Here is a 21,080-nt window from a genome sequence, read left to right as displayed (position 1 = left end):
CAACAAGTTAAAGCCCTTTACACAATGAGTTACTTTTTGGAGTGCAGTGACTGCTGATCATTATTGCCTCAGAGTTTAATGATGTGGAGGAATTAAGGGATTTGTTTTCATTTTGTTTTCTACTTGTCAATCAGAATGAGAGAATGATTACATTATAACACAATTCTAATTCTTAACCAGCAGTGATAGTGAAATGAACCGAATACGAAAAAAAAACCCCTATTTAAACATTCTTTTTCTCCTTCACTTTAACTGTATGTGCAAAAATCCCCAAATACCTCTCCAGAATGCACAGGAGTGTAAGCAGCAGCTACGGCTGAGTGGGGAGCACTCTCACTCCCCAGGTTCGAGTCCCACTCCGCAGCTTGAGCTCAAAACTCAAATGCTGACACTCTAGTGCGGTACGGAGGGAATGCCGCACTGTCAGAGATGCTGTCCTTCAGATGACACTTTCAATTTAGGCCCCATTTGCATGCTCAGGTGGGTGTAAAAGATCCCCACGGCACTTTCTGCAGGAGAGTTATCCCCAATGCCCCGGCCAATATTAACCCCTCAACAAACATTGGAAAAGAACGGGTTATCTGAACATTATCACGTTGCTGTTTGTGGGAGTTTGCTGCCCACAAGCTGATTGCCACCTTTCCTACATTACAACAGGCGACTTCACTTCAAAAAGTACATCATTGGCTGTAAAGCACATTGAGATGTCTGGTTGGGATGAAAAATTGCTAGTTTTTCTTTTTTTTGTACCACATTCACACCTTTCAGCAGGGTCGCTGAACAAGCTGATCTTTTCCTCCTCTCTTTATAAATCACCACCACGTTTTGTGAAAAATATCCCTTTCTCCAAACTCAGCATAAAACCTGACATCCGTCTGCCCTTATTAATCTAATTCATTTCTTGAAGAATGTGTTACAGGTTTATCATCATCAAGTTCAGTTGTGTCAGTGAAAGGGAGGTGAGAGTCACAGTTTTTTCCAACGTAGCACTGGCAGGTGAATTTCTCCGCCATCTGCTGCAGATCCTTCAGGGATGCTTGGCCGATTACTGCAAGACGTCCGCTTTTTCTCCTGTGTATCTTGAAGTTGTTTGGGTTCAAGTGCAGGTAGTCGCTGGACTCCCAGTTCTTTCTTAAACACCTGCCCTTGTTGCGACACAGTACTCTGCTGCATAGTCTCGCTGCATGCGACACATTCAAGATGTAGTGACTCAGGACATTGTTGACAATGCTCTGCAACATTGTGCAGGTGTGCTGCAAGAGCGAACGAAGAGTGGTGAGCATGATGAGGGTTACAACATGAAGCGGTAAATCTAGCCAGCTGCAATTATGCTCCCGACGACAAACTATGCTTTAAAAAGAAGCAATCAGCCCTGATGGGGAAGGGAGCGACAGTCACCAGAGCGCCAAAGTGCTGCAACCTTGAAGGGTAAACTGCATTTAGACCCTCAGATTGGTGCAGGACACTTCCATTTGCATGGTAGTTGAAAGCAGGAACCACCTCTTGCACTCTCCCAAGTGGTCGAATGCTTGCAGCATAGACCAGTGAATAGGCCACTGACTCACCTTTTTGCTGGGGATATGGTTTATTTAGTAAGAGAGGCACAAAGCCACAGAAGGATGCAAGTAAATACATTATAATAAAAAGTCACCAAAGAAGGCTGTGTTCTAATTTCAATAACCCTGAAATCTACTACATATGTCACACCTCTTTGGTTGGAGTATCCTACAAGGATTAACATATAGGCACAATCAAGCGTAAAACTCCATGTTATCTGTCCTATTTTGTCCATTCCACCCTTCAACTCTAGTTGATTACTCTATCCAGATGATATTTCTTTGGTGCCTTTAGTAGTCGTTAGGTATTAGCCATTGTCCACAAGGGACCATGGGCATCTTTTAAGAGACAGTTGTTTATATAGCTCGAGGGGCACCACTCCACATCAAACATGGCACAGGTGAGGAGGCAGTTCCCTAAGTTAACCTCAGCTGGAACAGGAATAAAGCCCACACTGTTGGTGTAATTTTGAACCGCAGGCTAGTCATCTAGTGAAGTGAGTTAACCGGCCCCTGTGCTATTAGTATGGAAACTATTATGCTTCACGGAGAATTTCATTATTTTGATCAATATTTAATCTAATAAGCTTTGATCCCATTTCTAACCAGATATTTATGCATTTTTATGCTACGTCTATGATGAGGGTTTATGTTTGTTTGCTCAACATTAATATTACCAGAAATTGAAGATGTACCTTGAAAGAACCAGCACAGACTTGATGTGCTGAGTAACCTCCTATGCTGAGCTATTCTATGTTCGGCACACTCTTCACGCCAGAGCTATCAGGTCATTTTTCCATCACTACCTTACAACTTATAGACCTACTTAACTAGTGTTCCTGGGACATGTTGGGCCATTTTCTCTGGAGTTTGGTCGACTATTCCCAGGTTAAGAGGTTATTATAGCTGCAAACTCTTATTCAATTCAGCGTGACCACATAAAATGAAGCAACTATAGCTATTCTCTTAGCAATTTGGATCATGATAAGTGAAAAGCTTGAAAGAAAATCTTACGTTGGTTTGAGTTATGTTAGAGCTTTCCCAAACAACGATTCCAGCAGCTCCCAGAGAAGCGCTTTCACCAATCGTATTCACAAGATCCGCCTGAGGAGAGATTCTTTAAGTTAGTTCTTGGCACGAGAAGGTTACATATGGAAACTCTTTACTGTGTCAATCTGTCAATAACTCCCAGACTCTATAAGTGAAAACAAATGAATTTACAAGTTTTTATTTACAAGGCCTATGTTGTGGCCTGATCGTCTTGCCATAACACAGATATGCAGTGACCTCAATCAGAAGCAGGCAGCTTTAACTGGGTAATTGCATAACCCAAAAGTAGTCCTACTTACCCTAAAAAAAACCCAGTAAAAGTACTGATTGTGCATTGGTTCAGTGGCTGAGCACAAAATCAAGACTGACATTCCAGTGAAGTACTGAGAGAGCATTGCACTGTCAGGGGTGACATTAAACCGAGGCCCCATTTGTCTTGTTCGGGAGAATGTAAACGATCCCCATGACACTATTTTGAGGAAGAGCAGGGGAGTTATCCCCGGTCTCCTGACCAATATTTATCCCTCAATCAACATCAGCAAAAGCAGATTGTCTGGTCATTATCAAGTTGCTATTTGTGGAAGTTTGCTGGCTGCATTTGGCTACCATGTTTCCTACATTATAGCAGTGACTACACTTTGAAAAGTACTCCCTTGGTTGTTAAGCACTTTGAGACATCCAGTGGAAAGTGCTATATCAATGCAAGCCCTCCTTTCTTTCTCCCAGTAGGAGTCCTGATTTGTCTAAACATACTGTTGACACATATCATGATTGGCCATGCCTCTTCTCAATTTAAAGCTCCCTATTCCTTCCCAATTTCACAGTCATTTGTACCCAACCAAGATGATGCTCCAAATATTAGACTGTTATGAAGTACTTGCACTTTGCAGCTTTGGAAAGGGTACAGAGAAGAGGGAGAGACTGCTCCGTGTAAAGTGTAACGCAGATGAACTGCAAAGAAAAATTCAAGAAGTTCAAGCTTTGCAGTTCAGGAAGAGGGTAACTAAAGAATGGAACTCAATGCATTAAAAATTTAACAGAGTGGTAGGTTACATTTCACTCACAGGCCAGAATTTTCCAGCCCCTCACGCCAGCGGGATCTTCCAGTCCTGCCGATGTGAACGGAGGCTTCTTGCCAGCCCCACGGCAGTTGTGGGTGGGGGGGTGGGGTGGGGGTTAAGGGGGTAGGGGAAGGGGCCGGAGAATTCTGGTCTCAAAGTCCGACTTACACCAGCTGGCAACACACACTTTTACATATATGTTGTAGTCTGGGGTTATGGATAGTGCCGGTGGAGGCTCCCACATTCTTTCCATCATAGGCCTGATTAGGAATCTCTCCCACTCTTAACACCCGCCGTTGGCATATGTTGAAAGGATTTGCAGGCTGATGCTCAACTTGTTTGGCCATGTTAACGAATGCACCTACTCTGGACGTCAAGTCCTGGAGTGAAAGGCAGGGATGCTACCCACTGCTCCACAAAAACTCCTTATTTAATGGAGTTGATAAGATAAATGCACAATATTACATAAAAGTAAGCCAGAAAAGTAGGAACAGAGGACATCAATAGAACTAAATCCAAAGACATAAAACAGATAACAGAGAAAAATAATTACTCAGAGTGATAAATGTTTGGCATAAACCTGCCACATGCAGTAATACAGGAAAAATCATTAAGGGCGTTCAAATATGAAAGGAACGAGTTTAAATGCTCAAGGGGTCAACTTTGATGGATTTTTCTTGTACCTGGTTTTGTTTGCCTCTTTCTAATTGCCAGTCAAAAAAAGGTCCCTGATAATCTCACATAGGAAAGGTTAACAATACTGACTGGAAAAACATCCTAGTGGTACGATTCTAAGAACTAAGGAATTAGCTATGTTGGAATGGCAACTGTGGTTGAAGTTTTAAAGTGTTTCCACACAAGAATAATGTTTGCCAACTGCCTGGTGCAATTCATCAAATAAATGTCGGTAACTGAGTACAGTGTCAGCCAACACTGAAACTCAAGCCCCAAACCACAGCACTGTAATGTGAACAATTTCTTTGGGAACAAGTGGGTGGTCAGGGATGGGTGTCAGGGAGGGAAAAGGATTAATCTTATAGTAAAAGGACTGCCTGAAAGATACTGCAAATTGACTGCACATACCAGCACAGTTGATTCATCAAATCAAAACCTTCTCCTGCTTAACATATAAGGAACGTTTGAGGGCTCTGGGGTCTATAGTCAATGGAGTTTAGAAGGATGAGGGGGGACCTGATTGAAACTTACAGAATACTGAAAGGCCTGGATAGAGTGGACATGGGGATGATGTTTTCATTAGTAGGAGAGACTAGGACCCGAGGGCACAGCCTCAGAGTAAAGGGAAGACCTTTTAGAACAGAGATGAGGAGAAACTTCTTTAGCCAGAGACTGGTGAATCTATGGAATTCATTGCCACAGAAGGCTGTGGAGGCCAGGTCATTGAGTGTATTTAAGACTGAGATAGATAGGTTCTTGATTGGTAAGGGGATCAAAGGTTACGGGGAAAAGGCGGGAGAATGGGGTTGAGATACTTATCAGCCATGATTGAATAGAGGAACAGACTTGATGGGCCAAATGGCCTAATTTCTGCTCCTATGTCTTATGGTCCAATATAGACCCAAAAGAGAGTTTTACTTTCCTAACACAGTATGGTAAAGTATATATAATGCTGCTTTTGCTGGTGTTCTTGTGGAACACTAAGTATTGATTGCCTGAACTATTTACTGTTAGCAGATGCAGCTTCTTTGCCTTGTCAAACACAAGACTCTGCTCCTTAATGTTAAGTGTATATATTAATTGAAGGTTTAATTGTATTGAGGTGATGGACATCAACTGGGGATTCACTTGTGCTCCTACAAATAGAATGTTCGTAGGTTTTCTTTCAATCTTGTCTTTTATTTTTGCAGTTTCCCTTTAAGGGGCTGCTTTTTAATTTGTCCCTTGATTTGTTAATTTAGTTTATTTGTTTTGACTCGGAAGAGTTACAAATAGAAGCAGACCGAAAACGTGGCGATTGGGTTTTGGAGGTGTGTGTTTTTAATGTGTGTCTCTGTGAATAAAAACTTATAAAGGGAAAGGTTGGACTGCAGCACTATCCTTCACCACCTGAATTTACTGGAACTGTCACATAGCAGATGAAGTCCTTCGGCAGTGCCAACTACCTGCTTCTGCCCTTTGGCACTTACACTATATACTGCTACCTTTGGCCACTGCTAGCTGCTTAGTGCAACCCTTGGTACTGTCAATCACCAGCTGCTGTCTTACGTTTTTTTGGTATCAAAGTGCTACTGCTGGCCAGAGGCACTATGCAGTGACACCAAAAAAAATTATATATTTTTAAGTAAAGCACAAGTGAAATCTCGCCAAAATTCATGGAAGGTGACCTTAAATATCATTGAAAATTCTATAAGTCATACGTCACACTGTCCGGGTCTTCTGTTGGTTTCCTGCTGACTGATATTGAGAAAACCATAACGTGAGAGCCTATTTTTTTGGGGTCCTGTTCCTATGTTATTATATCCAAAATGGATTGCTACCACTCGTTTTATCCATCCTTCCTTCCCTTTTGACAGCATTAGTTGTGCCATGCACTGTTCTCTGCCCAAGGTAGGAATCTTTGAGTTGATAATATTTTTACTTTTACTTCACTGGTAAGCGACAGGTAGAAGACCAGGGGCTGAATGCCCCTGTCTGTTGGGAAATGACCAAGGGTCAAGGACTCATTGAAGAGCTGCAAATCTCTGTCCTAGAACTCTGCAACATTTTACCTCATTACAATCTCTCTCCAACTTTCTTTTATTAATTCCAGGCATGTGATTGTCACTGGCAAGGCCAACATTTCTTGCCCTCCCTAATTGCCCTTGAAAGCATGGTGGTGAGCCACTTGCAGTGTAGGTATACCCACAATGCTTTTTCCTGTTAAGGGTTTTGCTAAGAATTAAGACTCAAACACATGGCTGTGGGTATGGAGTCCCATGCAGGCCAGACCAGGTAAGGATGGCAGATTTGCTCCCCTGCAGGTCATGAGTGAATGGTGGCAATCTGTTAATTTCATGATTATTAATGACTAAAATTTTATTCCACATTTATTGGTTAATTGAATTTATATTCCCCCAAGCTACCATGGTAGGATTTGAATGTTTGTCTCTGGAGTATTAGTCCAGGCCTCTGGATCACTAACCCAGTAACATTGCCACTATGCTACTGTATCCTAAGCTATTTCTTAAAATTTAACTCTTTGACTACACTTTTGGTTAACTGCCCTAATATTTCTGTTAGCTCAATGTTAGTTTTCATCTGATTATACTTCCTTGAAACCTTGCTATTTTAAGTAAAGGGGGAGGGATGTGGTAAAGTGAGGTACCCTGTCTCTTTAAGAGAATGCAAGTATATTGATCATGTGACTGCACTGACGAATCACTGTATAGCATAGGCAACTGGGAACCGTAAGTCTAGTTCTAGAGGTTTCTGAGTGAGCATGCATGATCTGGTGCTCTGCCCTATGCCTCAATAAACCATTACTGTTAATTTTTACATTATTCTATCCTTGTTATTGATTGCAAGCAGCAACTGAAGAGAACATAGGAAGGCTTGCAGTTCGAGTTCAGTTAACCAATGAACTCATTTACCCAAGACATAAAAGTAGCGATGAGGATAAGGAACAAAAAAATATATATTTTAAGATGGGCGAGCAAGGCATTGGAAAGAGCATCTCTACTTAACTTGTAAAATAAGTGACAGCTGGCAATTGGAACAGAAAGCAATGCTGCAGTTTAAAATGAAAAAAAACCTGCAGAATCATGACCATGGGGATCCTGCCAAAACTCAAAAAGAGTGCGAAACATAGCAGAGAAAAGCTGACAGCTGCAGAGACAGAGTGAAAAACAAAGGTGGCTGCTCTTAAAGCGGCAATACATTTAAAGAGGTGCATGCAAGAAAAATGGCTTTGGACAGAAAATTATAAGACACACCAGGGAGAGTGCAACTCTGCAGAAGGTAAAACATGAATTGATCAATGACAGACAAAAAAGCCGTGGTAAGCCAAGCACCTAAATTTGTCATTAACAGGGAAGCCATCAGAAGTGCAGCCCCCTTGCAATTGTTCATGATGCAGCCTGGGCGTGTCGATCCATTTAACCCCATTTCAGATGACTAGTCTCAGTATTTCGAATGCCTAGCATTCTGCTTTACCACTAACCACATCATGGGGGAGGAGAAGAAAAGGGTGATTCTTTTGACCTCACGCAGGAGAAAAATATATGGGCTGATCCACAGCCTAACGTAGCATGACACTCCCGACTAGAAGACTTTCAAAGAGACTATAAAAATTGTACACAACCCTCAATTACTCTGCAGCACTTTAAGTTCAATTCAAGGAATAGGCTTCCAGAGGAGGCAATAGCTGACTGTGTAAAACAAAAACAAAAACAGAATTACCTGGAAAAACTCAGCAGGTCTGGCAGCATCGGCGGAGAAGAAAAGAGTTGACGTTTCGAATCCTCATGACCCTTCGACAGAACTTGAGTTCGAGTCCAAGAAAGAGTCCTTTCTTGGACTCGAACTCAAGTTCTGTCGAAGGGTCATGAGGACTCGAAACGTCAACTCTTTTCTTCTCCGCCGATGCTGCCAGACCTGCTGAGTTTTTCCAGGTAATTCTGTTTCTGTTTTTGTTTTGGATTTCCAGCATCCGCAGTTTTTTTGTTTTTATTATTGTTGTTAATAGCTGACTGTGTGGCTGTTTTAAAGGCATTAACTGAGCTTTGCGAATTCAGAACATCCATTAGTGATATGTTGAGATAGGCTGATTTACGGGATTGGAGATGATACTATCCAAAGGCGTTTGCTAGCCGAATCTGGTCTAGACTTCAATAAGGCATTAGAATGAGCTACCGTGATGGAGAGTGCTGTTAGAAATTCCAAAGTTATAAAAGATACACAAGATGGCGTAGTCCATCTAGTTAAGCGGTACAATCCGGCAACAAAAGGCGCAAAAACTTCAGACTCCATAGAAAGGCGGGAAACGCTCTCTTGCTCCAGACTATTGAAAAACAACGGCACTGCAGTGAAAACCCACAAAATGGATGAGCGAAATACAAAACAAAAACAGAATTACCTGGAAAAACTCAGCAGGTCTGGCAGCATCGGCGGAGAAGAAAAGAGTTGACGTTTCGAGTCCTCATGACCCTTCGACAGAACTAGGTGAATTAGGAAGGGGTGAAATATAAGTTGGTTTAAGGTGGGTGGGGGGGGGGAGGTGGAGAGAAGTGGAGGGGGGTGGTGTGGTTGTAGGGACAAACAAGCAGTGATAGAGGCAGTTCATCAAAAGATGTCACGAAATACATCCAGACTCCAGTGAGCGAACAACAACTCAAACAAGTCGAGTGCTTTTTCTGCCAGCGCTAATGCCCCATAATGTGGCACTGCAGAGAAAGGCTAAAACAGCACTATAAAGGCAGAAGGAAAATCGTGAAATATGCCTCATGGAAGAGCCAGAAGAAATAGAATCAGACATCCATTCATTATATAGCCTCACAGAGGGTAGAACCGAGCCAATCCGAGTAAATATTACAGTTAACGGACATCCCATTATGATGGGAATTGATACAGGAGCGGTGATGTCCATCATTAGAGAGCATACATTTGGATATCTGAGTAAAGGAACCCATCCTTTGAAGTTAGAAGTTTCAGACACATGGATACTCGGGTGAAGAAATAAATATGAAAGGGGCATGGTAAGTCAAGGTGCAGTATGAGGAACAGTCTACACTATTTGTAATGTCAGAGCAGGGGACCGAGTTTCCTTGGAAGAAGCTGGCTGGGAGAAATAAATCTTGAGGGCCCGCTAAGCTCTCAATTCGAAGTCAGAAGTGTTTCTGCAGGAAAAAATGAGCACACAAAGACCCAATGGGAGAAGCTCATAGAAGTGTTGCACCAGGGCAGAGTTCAAGCTGAAGTTAGCATCCTTCGAAAAGAAATGGAAAATCTATTAAAGGACTTTCGTGTGCTACAAAATTCAATCAATTCCCAATTTGTGCCACGATAAAGATATGAAGAAGTAAAGAAAGAATTAAACCTGTCTCTGGCCAAGATAAGGAACAAATTAACTGAGAAGGGGCAATGAAATGTGATTCTCCAGGAAACTATTAATGAGAATAGGAAAGAATTGGAGGAGCTGAAGCAGCAGCTGCGTAAAAGCCCTGTAGTTTTAAAGCTAGAAGACCCTGAATTCACAGAAGATCTGTCGGAAAACCCAACTACTGAACTCATTCACGTTCATCTCATGCCTGAGTCTAGACCAGCCAACAGCTAAATTAAAAAGAAGACAGAGATATGGGTCTGTGCTCCCAAGTAAAGGACACACAGAAAGAAAAACAGAAATTATTGACAGTCCTCGGAAAGAAAAACAAAAAGAATTTTTTTTCTTTTCCTCTTTCTCCTCACTCATCATGTAGCTCATCACTCTGTTGCTTTGTGCTTGTTGCCCTTTATCTATTTTAGCTTGGAGGGGAGGGGCAGCAGGAGTGAACGTGACTGCACCTGGAAGGTAGTGAAGTCATCCGCTGAGGGACATAGTGGGGAACTGCCCTGAAAAGGAGGTCTTGGAAACACCAGCCAAGGTTGTTGGGCTAAGACGCTCAACGTGTCAAAGAAGAGGCCTCCTGAGAGACTTGACCTGTAAATAGTTATTGTGTAAATAGTTAATGTGTTTTAAGCTTTTTAGCTGCACTTTTAAGTAAAGGGGGAGGGATGTGGTAAAGTGAGGTACCCTGTCCCTTTAAGAGAATGCAAGTGTACTGATCATGTGACAGCACTGACGAATCAATGTACAGTGCTGGCAGCTGGGAACTGTAAGTCTAGTTCTGTAGGTTTCCAAGTGAGCACGTATGATCTGGTGCTGTGCCCTATGTCTCAATAAACCATCACTGTTTATTCTCACATCAGCCTCCCTCGGTTATTGATTGCAAGCAGCAACTGAAGAGAACATAGGATGGCATGCAGTTAGAGTTCAGTTGACCAACAAACTCATTTACCCAAGACATAAAAGTGCCACATAAATGCAACTTATTGTTATTTTACATGAGCCACCACACGACCTCAACAGCTGGCTTTACATAGCTTACAGCTTAAATTCCGCTCCAGATTAGTTGTTAGCATGTGATGAATTGTTCACAGTTTATCTCCTTCTTACCTCAGAGAGGATTTCATTCATTGAATCACGATAGATTACTCTGGTGTAAGGATAGACTGGCAGAGAATAGTTCTCCTTGGAAAGTGCTGCAACCCTCATCGCCTCTTGGACACGATTCTGTACAAACAGCTTTGTGTTGTAGGAAGAATTGAATGCTTTGGACAGATAAATACTTGGGTAAAGTGCTGTGCTCTCTTGCCATAACCAGAGGAGTTCATTGTTCCGCGATATTGCACGTGATGGACATGTCCCCGTATATGTTCTGTTCCTGTTCTTGTGCATATAGTTGTAACAATTGGGGAACAAGTAGAATCCCCATAATTGGTTTGGTCTTAATTTCTTTCCCAGCTGCAGAGACTTTAATAGAAAATCTTTGGCAGCTTCTTCAAATTCAGTCTTGGCAACTGCAACTGCCCTTTCCCATGTTAAGGAGAGGTCCCTCTGCTGGGCCAACTCAATAGACTGGTATTTGTAGATTAACTTGTGGTGCCAGTTCCGACCCCAGAGGGGCCTCCAATTTTCCCAGTCAATAACTGCTAACCCTCTGGACATGTTGGATGGAATTAACTCCTCAATGTCCTGCTCAGCCTTTAGCAAGTGCTCATCTATTCTAACCTGCTGTGGGATACCACCGTTGAATTCCTGACCTGTCAGCTCATCATAGTGAGGATAGTAACCGAGCATACGATTGAAGAAGATTCTAATGTCCTGCTGAAGCGGACTCCTCCGTGTGGTAGAGATCATTGGAAAAGAGGTTAGGTTGAAAGTTATTCCGAACTTTCTTGTGCATAGCTCTGTTGGTGCGTTCCACATCACAAGAAATGGAAATCTTTGTTTAAGCGGAAGTGCAGTCTTGAGTTGTGGCTGGCTGAAGCAAACTGGGACAAATAAGAGGTGCCAAAAAATGACCAAACCATTAATGCAGCAACTGAAACTTCCTAAAAGGTTGGATGGCTCCATCATGGGAACGTTCGTTGCAGTTTCTAAGGGAAAAAAATAGGTGGAAACAAAAATTGTCACGTTTGAAAATGTGCACATAAAAACCTATTTAACATTAAAATCCAGCATTATGTGTAGCAATTAGGTAACTACCACTTATCCCCAAGCCTGATATACCAATAAAAACATGTAATTCTACCAACTGGTCAAATTAGAGATTGAGTAGTAGAAACATTAATTTGCAAAATACACTTATGGACGCATGCATTTGTATTAAATTTTTGTGTGCACTACTTTTGCACAGATTTTAGTCGAAAATAGGTTCAACTGTTGTGTTGAAGAAAAGCATGCAATAACTCGGTCTGAGTGCATTAATAGTTCATATTAATAGTCCCTACAATATACAGTGATTGCACCTCACAAGTTACTTCATTGGCTGTCAAGGGTTTATCTTGAGGTCATGGAATGAACTATATAAACGATGTGCATATAGGAAGATCTTCAAGTTTTTCAGCTAGACAGAAACGCGAGCTAGTAGAACGATAATGATTAATAATCTTTATGGCAAAACAAAACCTGTGTTTATTTGCTACTTGCATGACTTGCTGTGTGCAAATTGGCAGGAGGACTTGCGTTAAACATTCCAGGTGCACTATATTAATGCAAGTTTGTTTCTTCTTTCTTTGTATGGAAATTTCGTCCATGGGACTCCCTGTCTTCTACATTCCTGCATTCTCCTAAACTTAACTTCAGAGATTTCAGACACTATAGACTAGATTTCTGTCTTTAGCACCTGCATGTATAGCATTACTTGGGTGGAGCACATAAAGTTGTTGTGGAAAATTGTGTCTGTTTTTACTTTGCATACTATGTCGTGTGGGTACTCTCTGCTCAAGTGTTGAAAAGTCCAATTTTATACAGGGTCTTGGGTTGAACAGAGGTTGGAATCAGGTCCAACGACTGAGGTTTTATAAATCAATGGAATGAAGGTCAGATGAGTTCCATAAAGGATGGACAATTGCCACATTACTACCTGTTCTTAGGAAAAATGAGATGGAGGGCAGAATCGTCCCAGGTTTGCACAAACTGCGGTAGCGGGTGGGAAGAAAGTTGTTTTATCTGCTGGCTGCAATGGTGGGTTTTTGCACAGTACCGTCCCATTCCCACCTCATAAATTATGCAGCTGCAGGAAACAGGCAGTCTCGCTGGTGGGAGGTGTCAGATTTGTCTTTCACGCCGTTACCTCAACATTCCTTTACTCCAGGTACCATATTTTAAGTGCAGCCACACGCACACTTCTCAATACTTGCATCCCAGGACTGCTCTGGTAAAGGCATGGCCCCAAAAGCCAAGAAAAGTGCAGCACTAACCGCACACCCCCCCCCGCCCCCGATTCAGTGACACGTCGCTGGGACATCATCTAGACGCTGTGGAGGCCCACCACGATGTCATCTACCCCCCCACTCTGGCCACAGGAGGCCCATCAGTCTCCCCACTCCAGCTCGGGAGGCAGTGGCAGAGGTGGTCAATGCCAATGCTGCACATCAAGAGGTCAGCCATCCAGTGCAGAAAACAGATGAATGATCTCATCCATGCTGCCAGAGTAAGACAACCATCTCATCAGTCTAAACTCACACACTCACTAGGCCATCACTCATTCACTGGCATCTCACTCACTGCCAAGGGACATCACCAACCATTCTCACACATAACCTCACATCCCGATCTGGCCTCAGCTCCTCTGGAGACTGCCTCCTCAGCCCTCACCATCTCGAGGCCACTTGCACAGATCAACATGTTCCCCCCCCCACACGCACCTCCTTCCCCAGTACAGCCCTCACCTTGCAGAGTCTCCCCTGGTCTGAGGCCATTTCTCCTCCTTCCCCAAGCAAGCTTTAGCCGCGCAGCAGTTGAAAAGCCACCTCCGCCTTAGGGCTAGTCTGGTGGGTAGACACCTGCCCATGAGCCCCCATAAAAGTGGTGGTGCTCTCCGTGAAGCCTGGTGCTGATGACTGCGAGTGCTGCCTGAAGCAAGGTAGGCAAACAGAACTCAAAGTCCCGAGTGAAGTGCAGCTCACCAGGTGCACGTTGCTTATGTACAGTTGTGAAACACGCCAGCGTGCAATCACACTGACATGCCCAGATGATCCAGTGTGGGGGCAGCGATGACTCCAGTGGGCAGGGATTATAATGAGATGCTAAAGTATTGAAATGAGGTTCCCGACGTGTGGCAGTGGGAAAGGCAGTTCGGCATTGACTGGTGGAGCGGACAATCGCAAACTGGCTTCACGACAGTGGGAAACCAACTTTGGCCTTCTCACCTTTTTGCGACTACCCCCCCCCCCCACCAACAGAAAATTCCAGCCTACGTTTTGATAATGCAGATTTGGTTCTATATCTTCCAGTAGCCCAAGACACTCAACCTCACTGTTAGCCACCCGGCCAATCTTTGTGTCATCCGCAAACTTTCTAATCCTACCCCCCACATAGTCATCTATGTCGTTTATATGAATGACAAATAATAGGGGACCCAGCACAGATCCCTGTGGTACGCCACTGGACACTGGCTTCCAGTCACTAAAGCACCCTTCTGTCATCACCCTGTCTCCTACAACTAAGCCAATTTTGAATCCACCTTATCAAATTACCCTGTATCCCATGTGCCTTTATAAGTCTCCCATGTGGCACCTTGTCAAAGGCTTTGCTGAAATCCATATAAACTACATCAACTGCACTACCCTCATCTACACACCTGGTCCCCTCCTCAAAAAATTCAATCAAATTTGTTAGGCATGACCTCCCTCTGACAAAGCCATGCTGACTATCCCTGATCAAACCTTGCCTCTCCAAGTGGAGATAGATCCTCTCCTTCAGAAATTTCTCCAATAGTTCCCCTACTACTGATGTGAGACTCACTGGCCCGTAGTTCCCTGGCTTATCTCTACAACCCTTCTTAAATAGCGGAACCACATTATCTGTTGTCCAGTCATCTGGCACCTCCCCCGTGGCCAGAGAGGAATTAAAAATTTGGGTCAGAGCCCCTGAGATCTCCTCCCTTGCCTCCCTCAGCAGTCTGGGACACAAATCATCTGGACCTGGAGATTTGTCCGTTTTTAAGCCTGCCAACACCTCCAATACCTTGTCACTCCCTACATCAGTTTGCTTAAGAAGCTCGTAGTCTCTCTCCCCGAGTTCGATACCTTCATCCTCATTCTCTTGGGTGAAGACGGATGTGAAGTATTCATTCAACACTTTAGTGATGTCCTCTGGCTCCACCCATAGATTGCCCCCTTGGTCCCTTATGGGCCCTATCTTTCTCTGGTTATCCTCTTCCCATTGATATACTTATAGAATATCTTGGGACTTTCCCTATTTTTACCAAGCAGGGCATTCTCATATCCCTTCTTTGCTCTCCTAATTGCTTTCTTAAGCTCCACTTTGCATTTTCTGCACTCCACCAATTCCTCCGCTGATTTGCTTCCCTTGTACCTGCTAAAAGTCTCTCTTTTCCTTCTCATCGTAACCTGAATATCTCTGGTCATCCATGGTTCTCTGAGTTTGTTACTCTTTTCTATCACCCTAAAGGGAACATGTTGAGCCTGTACTCTCCCCATTTTCGTTTTGCACACCACCCCCCACTGCTCCTCAGTAGATTTCCCCACAAGTAGCTGTTCCCAGTCTATCTTGGCCAGATCCTGCCTTATTTTACTGAAAGCCACTCTTCCCCAGTCCAAAACACTTTTTTGCCACTTGTCTATTTCTTTGTCCATAACAAGCTTAAATTCTACCATGTTGTGGTCGCTATCCCCAAAATGCTTCCCCACCACAACCTCAGCCACCTGTCTGGCTTCATTCCCCAGAATTAGGTCCAGCACTGCACCGTCCCTTGTTGGACCCTCTACATATTGACCTAAAAAGTTCTCCTGTACACATTTCAAGAAATCCACTCCATCCTAGCCCATAACACTATGTCTTTTAATGTTGGGAAAGTTGAAATCACCTAATACCCTATTGTTATTGTTTTTACACACCTCTGCAAATTGTGCACATATTTGCTCCTCAATTTCCTGCTGACTATCTGGGGGTCTATAATAAGCACCTAACAATGTGGCTGCCCCTTTTTTATTCCTAAGCTCTACCCACAAAGCTTCATTCGATGCCCCCTCCAAGATATCATCTCTCCTTACTGCAGTAACTGACTCCTTAACTAATAATGCAACGCCTCCTCCTCTTTTACCCCCTCCCCTGTCTCGCCTGAAGATTCTATATCCCGGAATGTTGAGCTGCTAATCCTGCCCCTCCCTCAACCACATCTCAGTGATGGCTACATGATCACAATTCCACGTGTCAATCCTCATCCTTAACTCATCCGTTTTACCTGTAGTACTCCTGGCATTAAAGTAGAGGCCATCCAGCCTTGCCTTACTCCCTTGAAACTTAATGCAGCTTTACTCCCTCTGACTTGATTGTTTTACTGTATTATGATGTGTCCCTATTCTGCTAACATACTGTGTCCCCTCCCCCTGCCGAATTAGTTTGAACACCTCCCAACAGCACTAGCAAACCCGCCCACAAGGATGTTAGTCCCGCTCTGCTTCAGATATAGGCCGTCCCGCTTCTACAAGTCCCACCTTCCCCGAAACGGTGTCAGTGACCCAGGAATCTAAATGCCTCCCTCCTGCACCAACTCTTAAGCCACGTATTGATCTGCACTATTCTCCTATTTCTGAGCTCGCTAGCACATGGCACTGGGAGTAATCCAGAGATTACAACCCGAGAGGTCTTGCTTTTTAGTCTACTGCCTAGCTCCCTGAATTCTTGATGCAAGACCTCATCCCTCTTTCTACCTATGTCATTGGTACCACAACATGTACCATGACCTCTGCCTTATCACCCTCCCCCTTCAGGATGCCCTGCAGCCGTTCAGTGACATCCTGGACTCTGGCACCAGGGAGGCGACATACCATCCTGGAGTCACGTTGACGGCCACAGTAACACCTATCTGTTCCCCTGACTATAGAATCCCCTATTACTATTGCTCTCTCTCCCCTCCTGTACAGACAGGCTGCATGTGGTGCCAGAAGCTTGGCTCTGCCTGCACTCCCTGGAGGAACCATGTGGGAGAATAAAATACATCTACAGGATAACAAAGAGTTAAGTGGAATACTACAACGAAGTCTCCTTGCACCAGTAGCAGACAAACCTGCGCTGTCAGCTATTGTGAAGGAAGAAAAACAAGTATCATGAACAAACTACCAAGAGTCCTTGAAACAAAGTTAGGATGTCTGTTATCAGCAGATGAGACAAGGCCTAGTCATACTATCTGTTGTCTGTCCAGATGAGTAGTCGCCAGATGGACTACTCAAGGTTTTTGCGTAATTATAAACTAAGACAGAACAATTGTATGCATGCCAAAGATAAAATTTCAATGTTATTAATTACGCACGCTTTTACTATAACCGTGTGTATACTCTGATGCTTCCTCAGAGTGCCGGCTAGCTCCGTTGTATGCTGCTGGGTTCTCTGTGATATCAGGATTCAATAAAGGCTTCCAAGACAAACCTCCTGGGTCTGAGTGTTCACTCCGTTTTCTGTGACAAACCAGTGCTCTCATCAGCCTCCAAAATGGAATACCGATTTGCGAGCGGGACCCCAGGGGACTCCTGAACTACCTGCCTGTTTCTCTTGGACTGCCTGGTGGTCACCCATTCCCTTCCTTCCTCAAGTCCCTTCAGCTGTGGTGTGACCACCTCTCTAAACGTGCTATCCATGATGCTCTCAGACTCGCGGATGCTCCATAGTGTCCCCAGCCGCCATTCCAGCTCTGAAACCCAAGCTTCCAGGAGCTGCAGCTGGACACATTTCCTGCACACATGCTGGTCCCGAGCATAGAAATGTCCCCGGCTTCCCACATGGAGCACGAGGGGCACACCATGGCTCTGAGTGCTCCTGCCATGACTTATCCCTTTAAATTAAACCTTTTAAATCAATTACTCTAGGGCCCTTCTTTCCTGATCTTTGTTACTATAGAATATGCAAACTATAAACCACAAAAAGACCTTAAACTATGAGTGATTAAAGTAATAAGTACTTACCCGACCTTACCCACTACTTACCAGTGATTCCTTTCCCTTGTAGCCTCTACTGCTGAAGCAGGGCAAGACCACAGTCTGAAGATTTAAGAAGTTGGATAGCAAGAAAAAAATGCAAAGAGCATCTCTTCCCCTCTGCACCGAATTTCCACTGTGCACCAAATTGCCAGTACCCACTCTGGCTGTGTCTCACTCAGGATGAGCTCTCTCCACTGTTCGTGTGCAAGCACCGAGTTGTTGGGTGAGAAACTGGACACATTAGCACATGAATTTTGGGTGCTACAACTGCCACTTGAGTTCTACAACACCTGTGGGGCAAATCACATTGGATACCGTATTGGTGCAGGTTTTCACCTGCACGCACAATAAATTTGCATTAAAAGTCAGAACAGCAGCTGGATCAGGACCATCAGTCTTGTGTAAAACACAAATTTGATGCCAGTGCTATCCTATATGGAGCTCAGTGCTCCAGCTAACGCCCGCTCTTAAACTCGTACTGCTGGCCAAGTTCAGCAGCAGGAATGATCCCTCAGCAGCTCTATTTAAAATATTTACACTGCCTACTCATCACTGGAACAGCCCTGGGCTGCAATCTTTGAGAAGCGTGCACGCAGCTGCAGTTTAAACTGGGGGAGGAAGTGAGGAGCTAATGGCGTGGAGGGCAAATCAGAAGCCACCCGCTAGTGAAGTGGAGTGTTCCCTGTGGCCGCATGAATAATGAGGTGGGAATGGGGCGATATGGCCCGAAAACCCACCATTGCAACTAGCGGGTAAAATGACATCTCTCCCGCCCACTCCCGCTATCTCACTTTGCGTAAATCTGGAATGATTCCGCCTGTAGAAACACACAACACAGAAAGAGGCCATTCAGCCCAGTGTATCCATGGCAACTCTTTGGAAGAGCTTTCCAATCCAATTAGTCCCGATACCTTGAAAAGGTCAGTATATATCTATTTATAATAAATTTAACCTATAGGCTTTATATTTATCAAAAAAAACATTCCCAGTGACTGAATCTAAATAAACTCTGGACTACGCAGGAAACAGCTTTTAGCTATAACAAACTCAAACTCTGACTGAGTTTCACTGGAACACAACTGACAAAAACACTGCACAAGCAGATGAAGAACATCTCAATAAATGAACTAGCTCAACCATACACCAGAATACACAGATAGACCCACTGACAGTACATACATCAGATCAGCTCATGTTTACATTAAAACGTTCCAAATATACAAAAATATTGCTCTTTAACTTGTGAACTAGTGACCACATGAGGCAGGCACTTGTTTGAAACTAAATGTGCATTATCAAAAAGTAGGAACATGCAGCCCAGAAAGGGGCCATTCAGCCTAATGCATCCATGATAACTCTTTGGAAGAGATCTCCAATCCAATTAGCCCTGATACCTTGTTCTTTCATTATAGCCCTGAATAGGTCAATATATAACAGTGATAAATTTAGTCTATAGCCTTTATATTAATCAGCTTAGTAGCTACAATAAAGAACATTTATGCCAACTGGGAACTGAAGTACAGCTGCCCTTTAATGACAAAGAACTGAACCATCAGTTTGAATGTTGAATTTACCTTTCTCTGGCTATTTTTGTGGTATCCACCTGGAGTTCTCTTGGAGTTTGTTGATGTGCTTCAGATTGTCCTGAGCAGCAGGCAGTTGTAAGCACACTTATATAATTCCCTTTGAGTCAGTCTTCATTGGAAATTGAATCACTTAGATGACGAGTCTGATATTGCTAAATAGAGATGTGTGGGATGAATGTAAACCTGTTAACCATTAGTAGCATTTGGCTCTTGCTGTTGCAAAAGATCAGGCTTCTAAAATTACCCCACATTATTCCACATATTTTTTATCATAGATTGTTTATTAAGTTTCCTGGTGTTTTTGATGAGTTTTATTTCACAGGATGTGAAGTGTGTGCAGCTGGAAATTAGTTCATTGACTCCACGGCTGAGGCTTTACTGGAATTTTCCGGATAACACAACATTCCAATAAATATGTTCCTAGTGGTTTGGAAGGTAACAGTGACCAGAAGTAGTGAAGCCTTTCAACATTAAGAAAAGTGTTTTTTTAAAAAAAAATTCTCTCCCTCCCAAGTCATGACATCCTACTGTTCTGCAAGGACGATTTAGTAAATGTCAGTTAAATCTGGATTCAAAAGCAGTAATTGGAGGCAATTCAAATCATTGTGTGACTAAGAAATTCTAATTGGCAGTGCAGGTTCATAAATCAAAATGGTGATTCTTCTTACCCATGGTCCTTAGAGTAAGTGAAGCCACTCTATAAGTTTGTAGTAAATGTAAGACCAGTACTAAAAGTTGAGTTTAACCAAACAGCACATGGTATTCTTTATCCAACATGATCTCTGTGCATACCATTGGTAGAATTGGCAATTTGTACAAGAAGTGGGCTCTGATCATCAATCATCCTGAAGTCCCAGCTGAACTTTTTAATTCATAAGATTGCAAGATAATTATGGATGGGGAGTTCTATTCAGTTCGTCATTGTTTGTCCTCCCAGACCGCATGCACTAATGTCCATTCATTGCTGCATTTAATTGATGTTTAAATGATCCCTGTTTTAACCTCTCTCCTTGCCCCCATCCATGTCCATTCCAAATATTAAGAAAGAACTAGCATTTATGTTACATCTTTCACCACCTCAGGATGTCCCAAAGTCTTTCACATCCAAAACAGTTGGATTTCCAGCACCCGCAGTTTTTTGCTTTTATCTTTCACATCCAATCTCATTGTTGTGATTTAGGAAAATGTGACCACCAGTTTGCACACAGCATTACCCCACAGCATCGATGAGATAAATGGCCATTTAAGCTATTTTAGTGATGTTGGTTGAGGGATAAATGTTAGCCTGGGCATTAGGTGAAAACCTCTGCTCTTCTTCAAATCGTGATATATGCTCTTTTACTTCACCTGAGTCTCGGTTTAGTGTCTTATATGAAAGATGGCACTCCCAACAGTGCAACAGTCCCTCAGTACTACACTGAATCGTCAGCCTAGGTTAAGTGCTAAAGTCTTTGGTGTGGGGCTTGACTAAGAGGTGAGAGTGCTATAACTGAGTGAAAGTGATCAACGTTGATCACTTGTGTGAAGGAGAGCTTCCTCATTTCAGTCCTAAATTTGCCTTTTACTGGTTTGAACCTGTGACTACTTGTCCTTCCCTAGAAGTTTAATTGAAGGTAATATTCTATATTTAT

General features: G+C 43.3%; 1 protein-coding gene across 1 annotated transcript; it reads right to left on the bottom strand.

The window, feature by feature from the left end:
* Positions 1 to 247: 247 nt before the first annotated feature.
* LOC121282316 (hyaluronidase PH-20-like) lies at positions 248 to 19,496 on the bottom strand. Its single transcript, XM_041195982.1, has 4 exons — positions 19,438 to 19,496; positions 10,815 to 11,797; positions 2,571 to 2,660; positions 248 to 1,253 (listed from the first exon to the last, which is right to left on the bottom strand). The coding sequence occupies exons 2-4, from the start codon at positions 11,775 to 11,777 to the stop codon at positions 885 to 887; spliced, it is 1,422 nt and encodes a 473-aa protein (XP_041051916.1). The 5' UTR covers positions 11,778 to 11,797; positions 19,438 to 19,496; the 3' UTR covers positions 248 to 884.
* Between the last annotated feature and the right edge of the window lie 1,584 nt (positions 19,497 to 21,080).

This window comes from Carcharodon carcharias, chromosome 9, assembly GCF_017639515.1.
Source record: "Carcharodon carcharias isolate sCarCar2 chromosome 9, sCarCar2.pri, whole genome shotgun sequence".
NCBI lineage: Eukaryota > Metazoa > Chordata > Chondrichthyes > Lamniformes > Lamnidae > Carcharodon > Carcharodon carcharias.
Note: the sequence above shows the minus strand (reverse complement) of the source record. Positions and strands in the feature narration are given on the sequence as shown.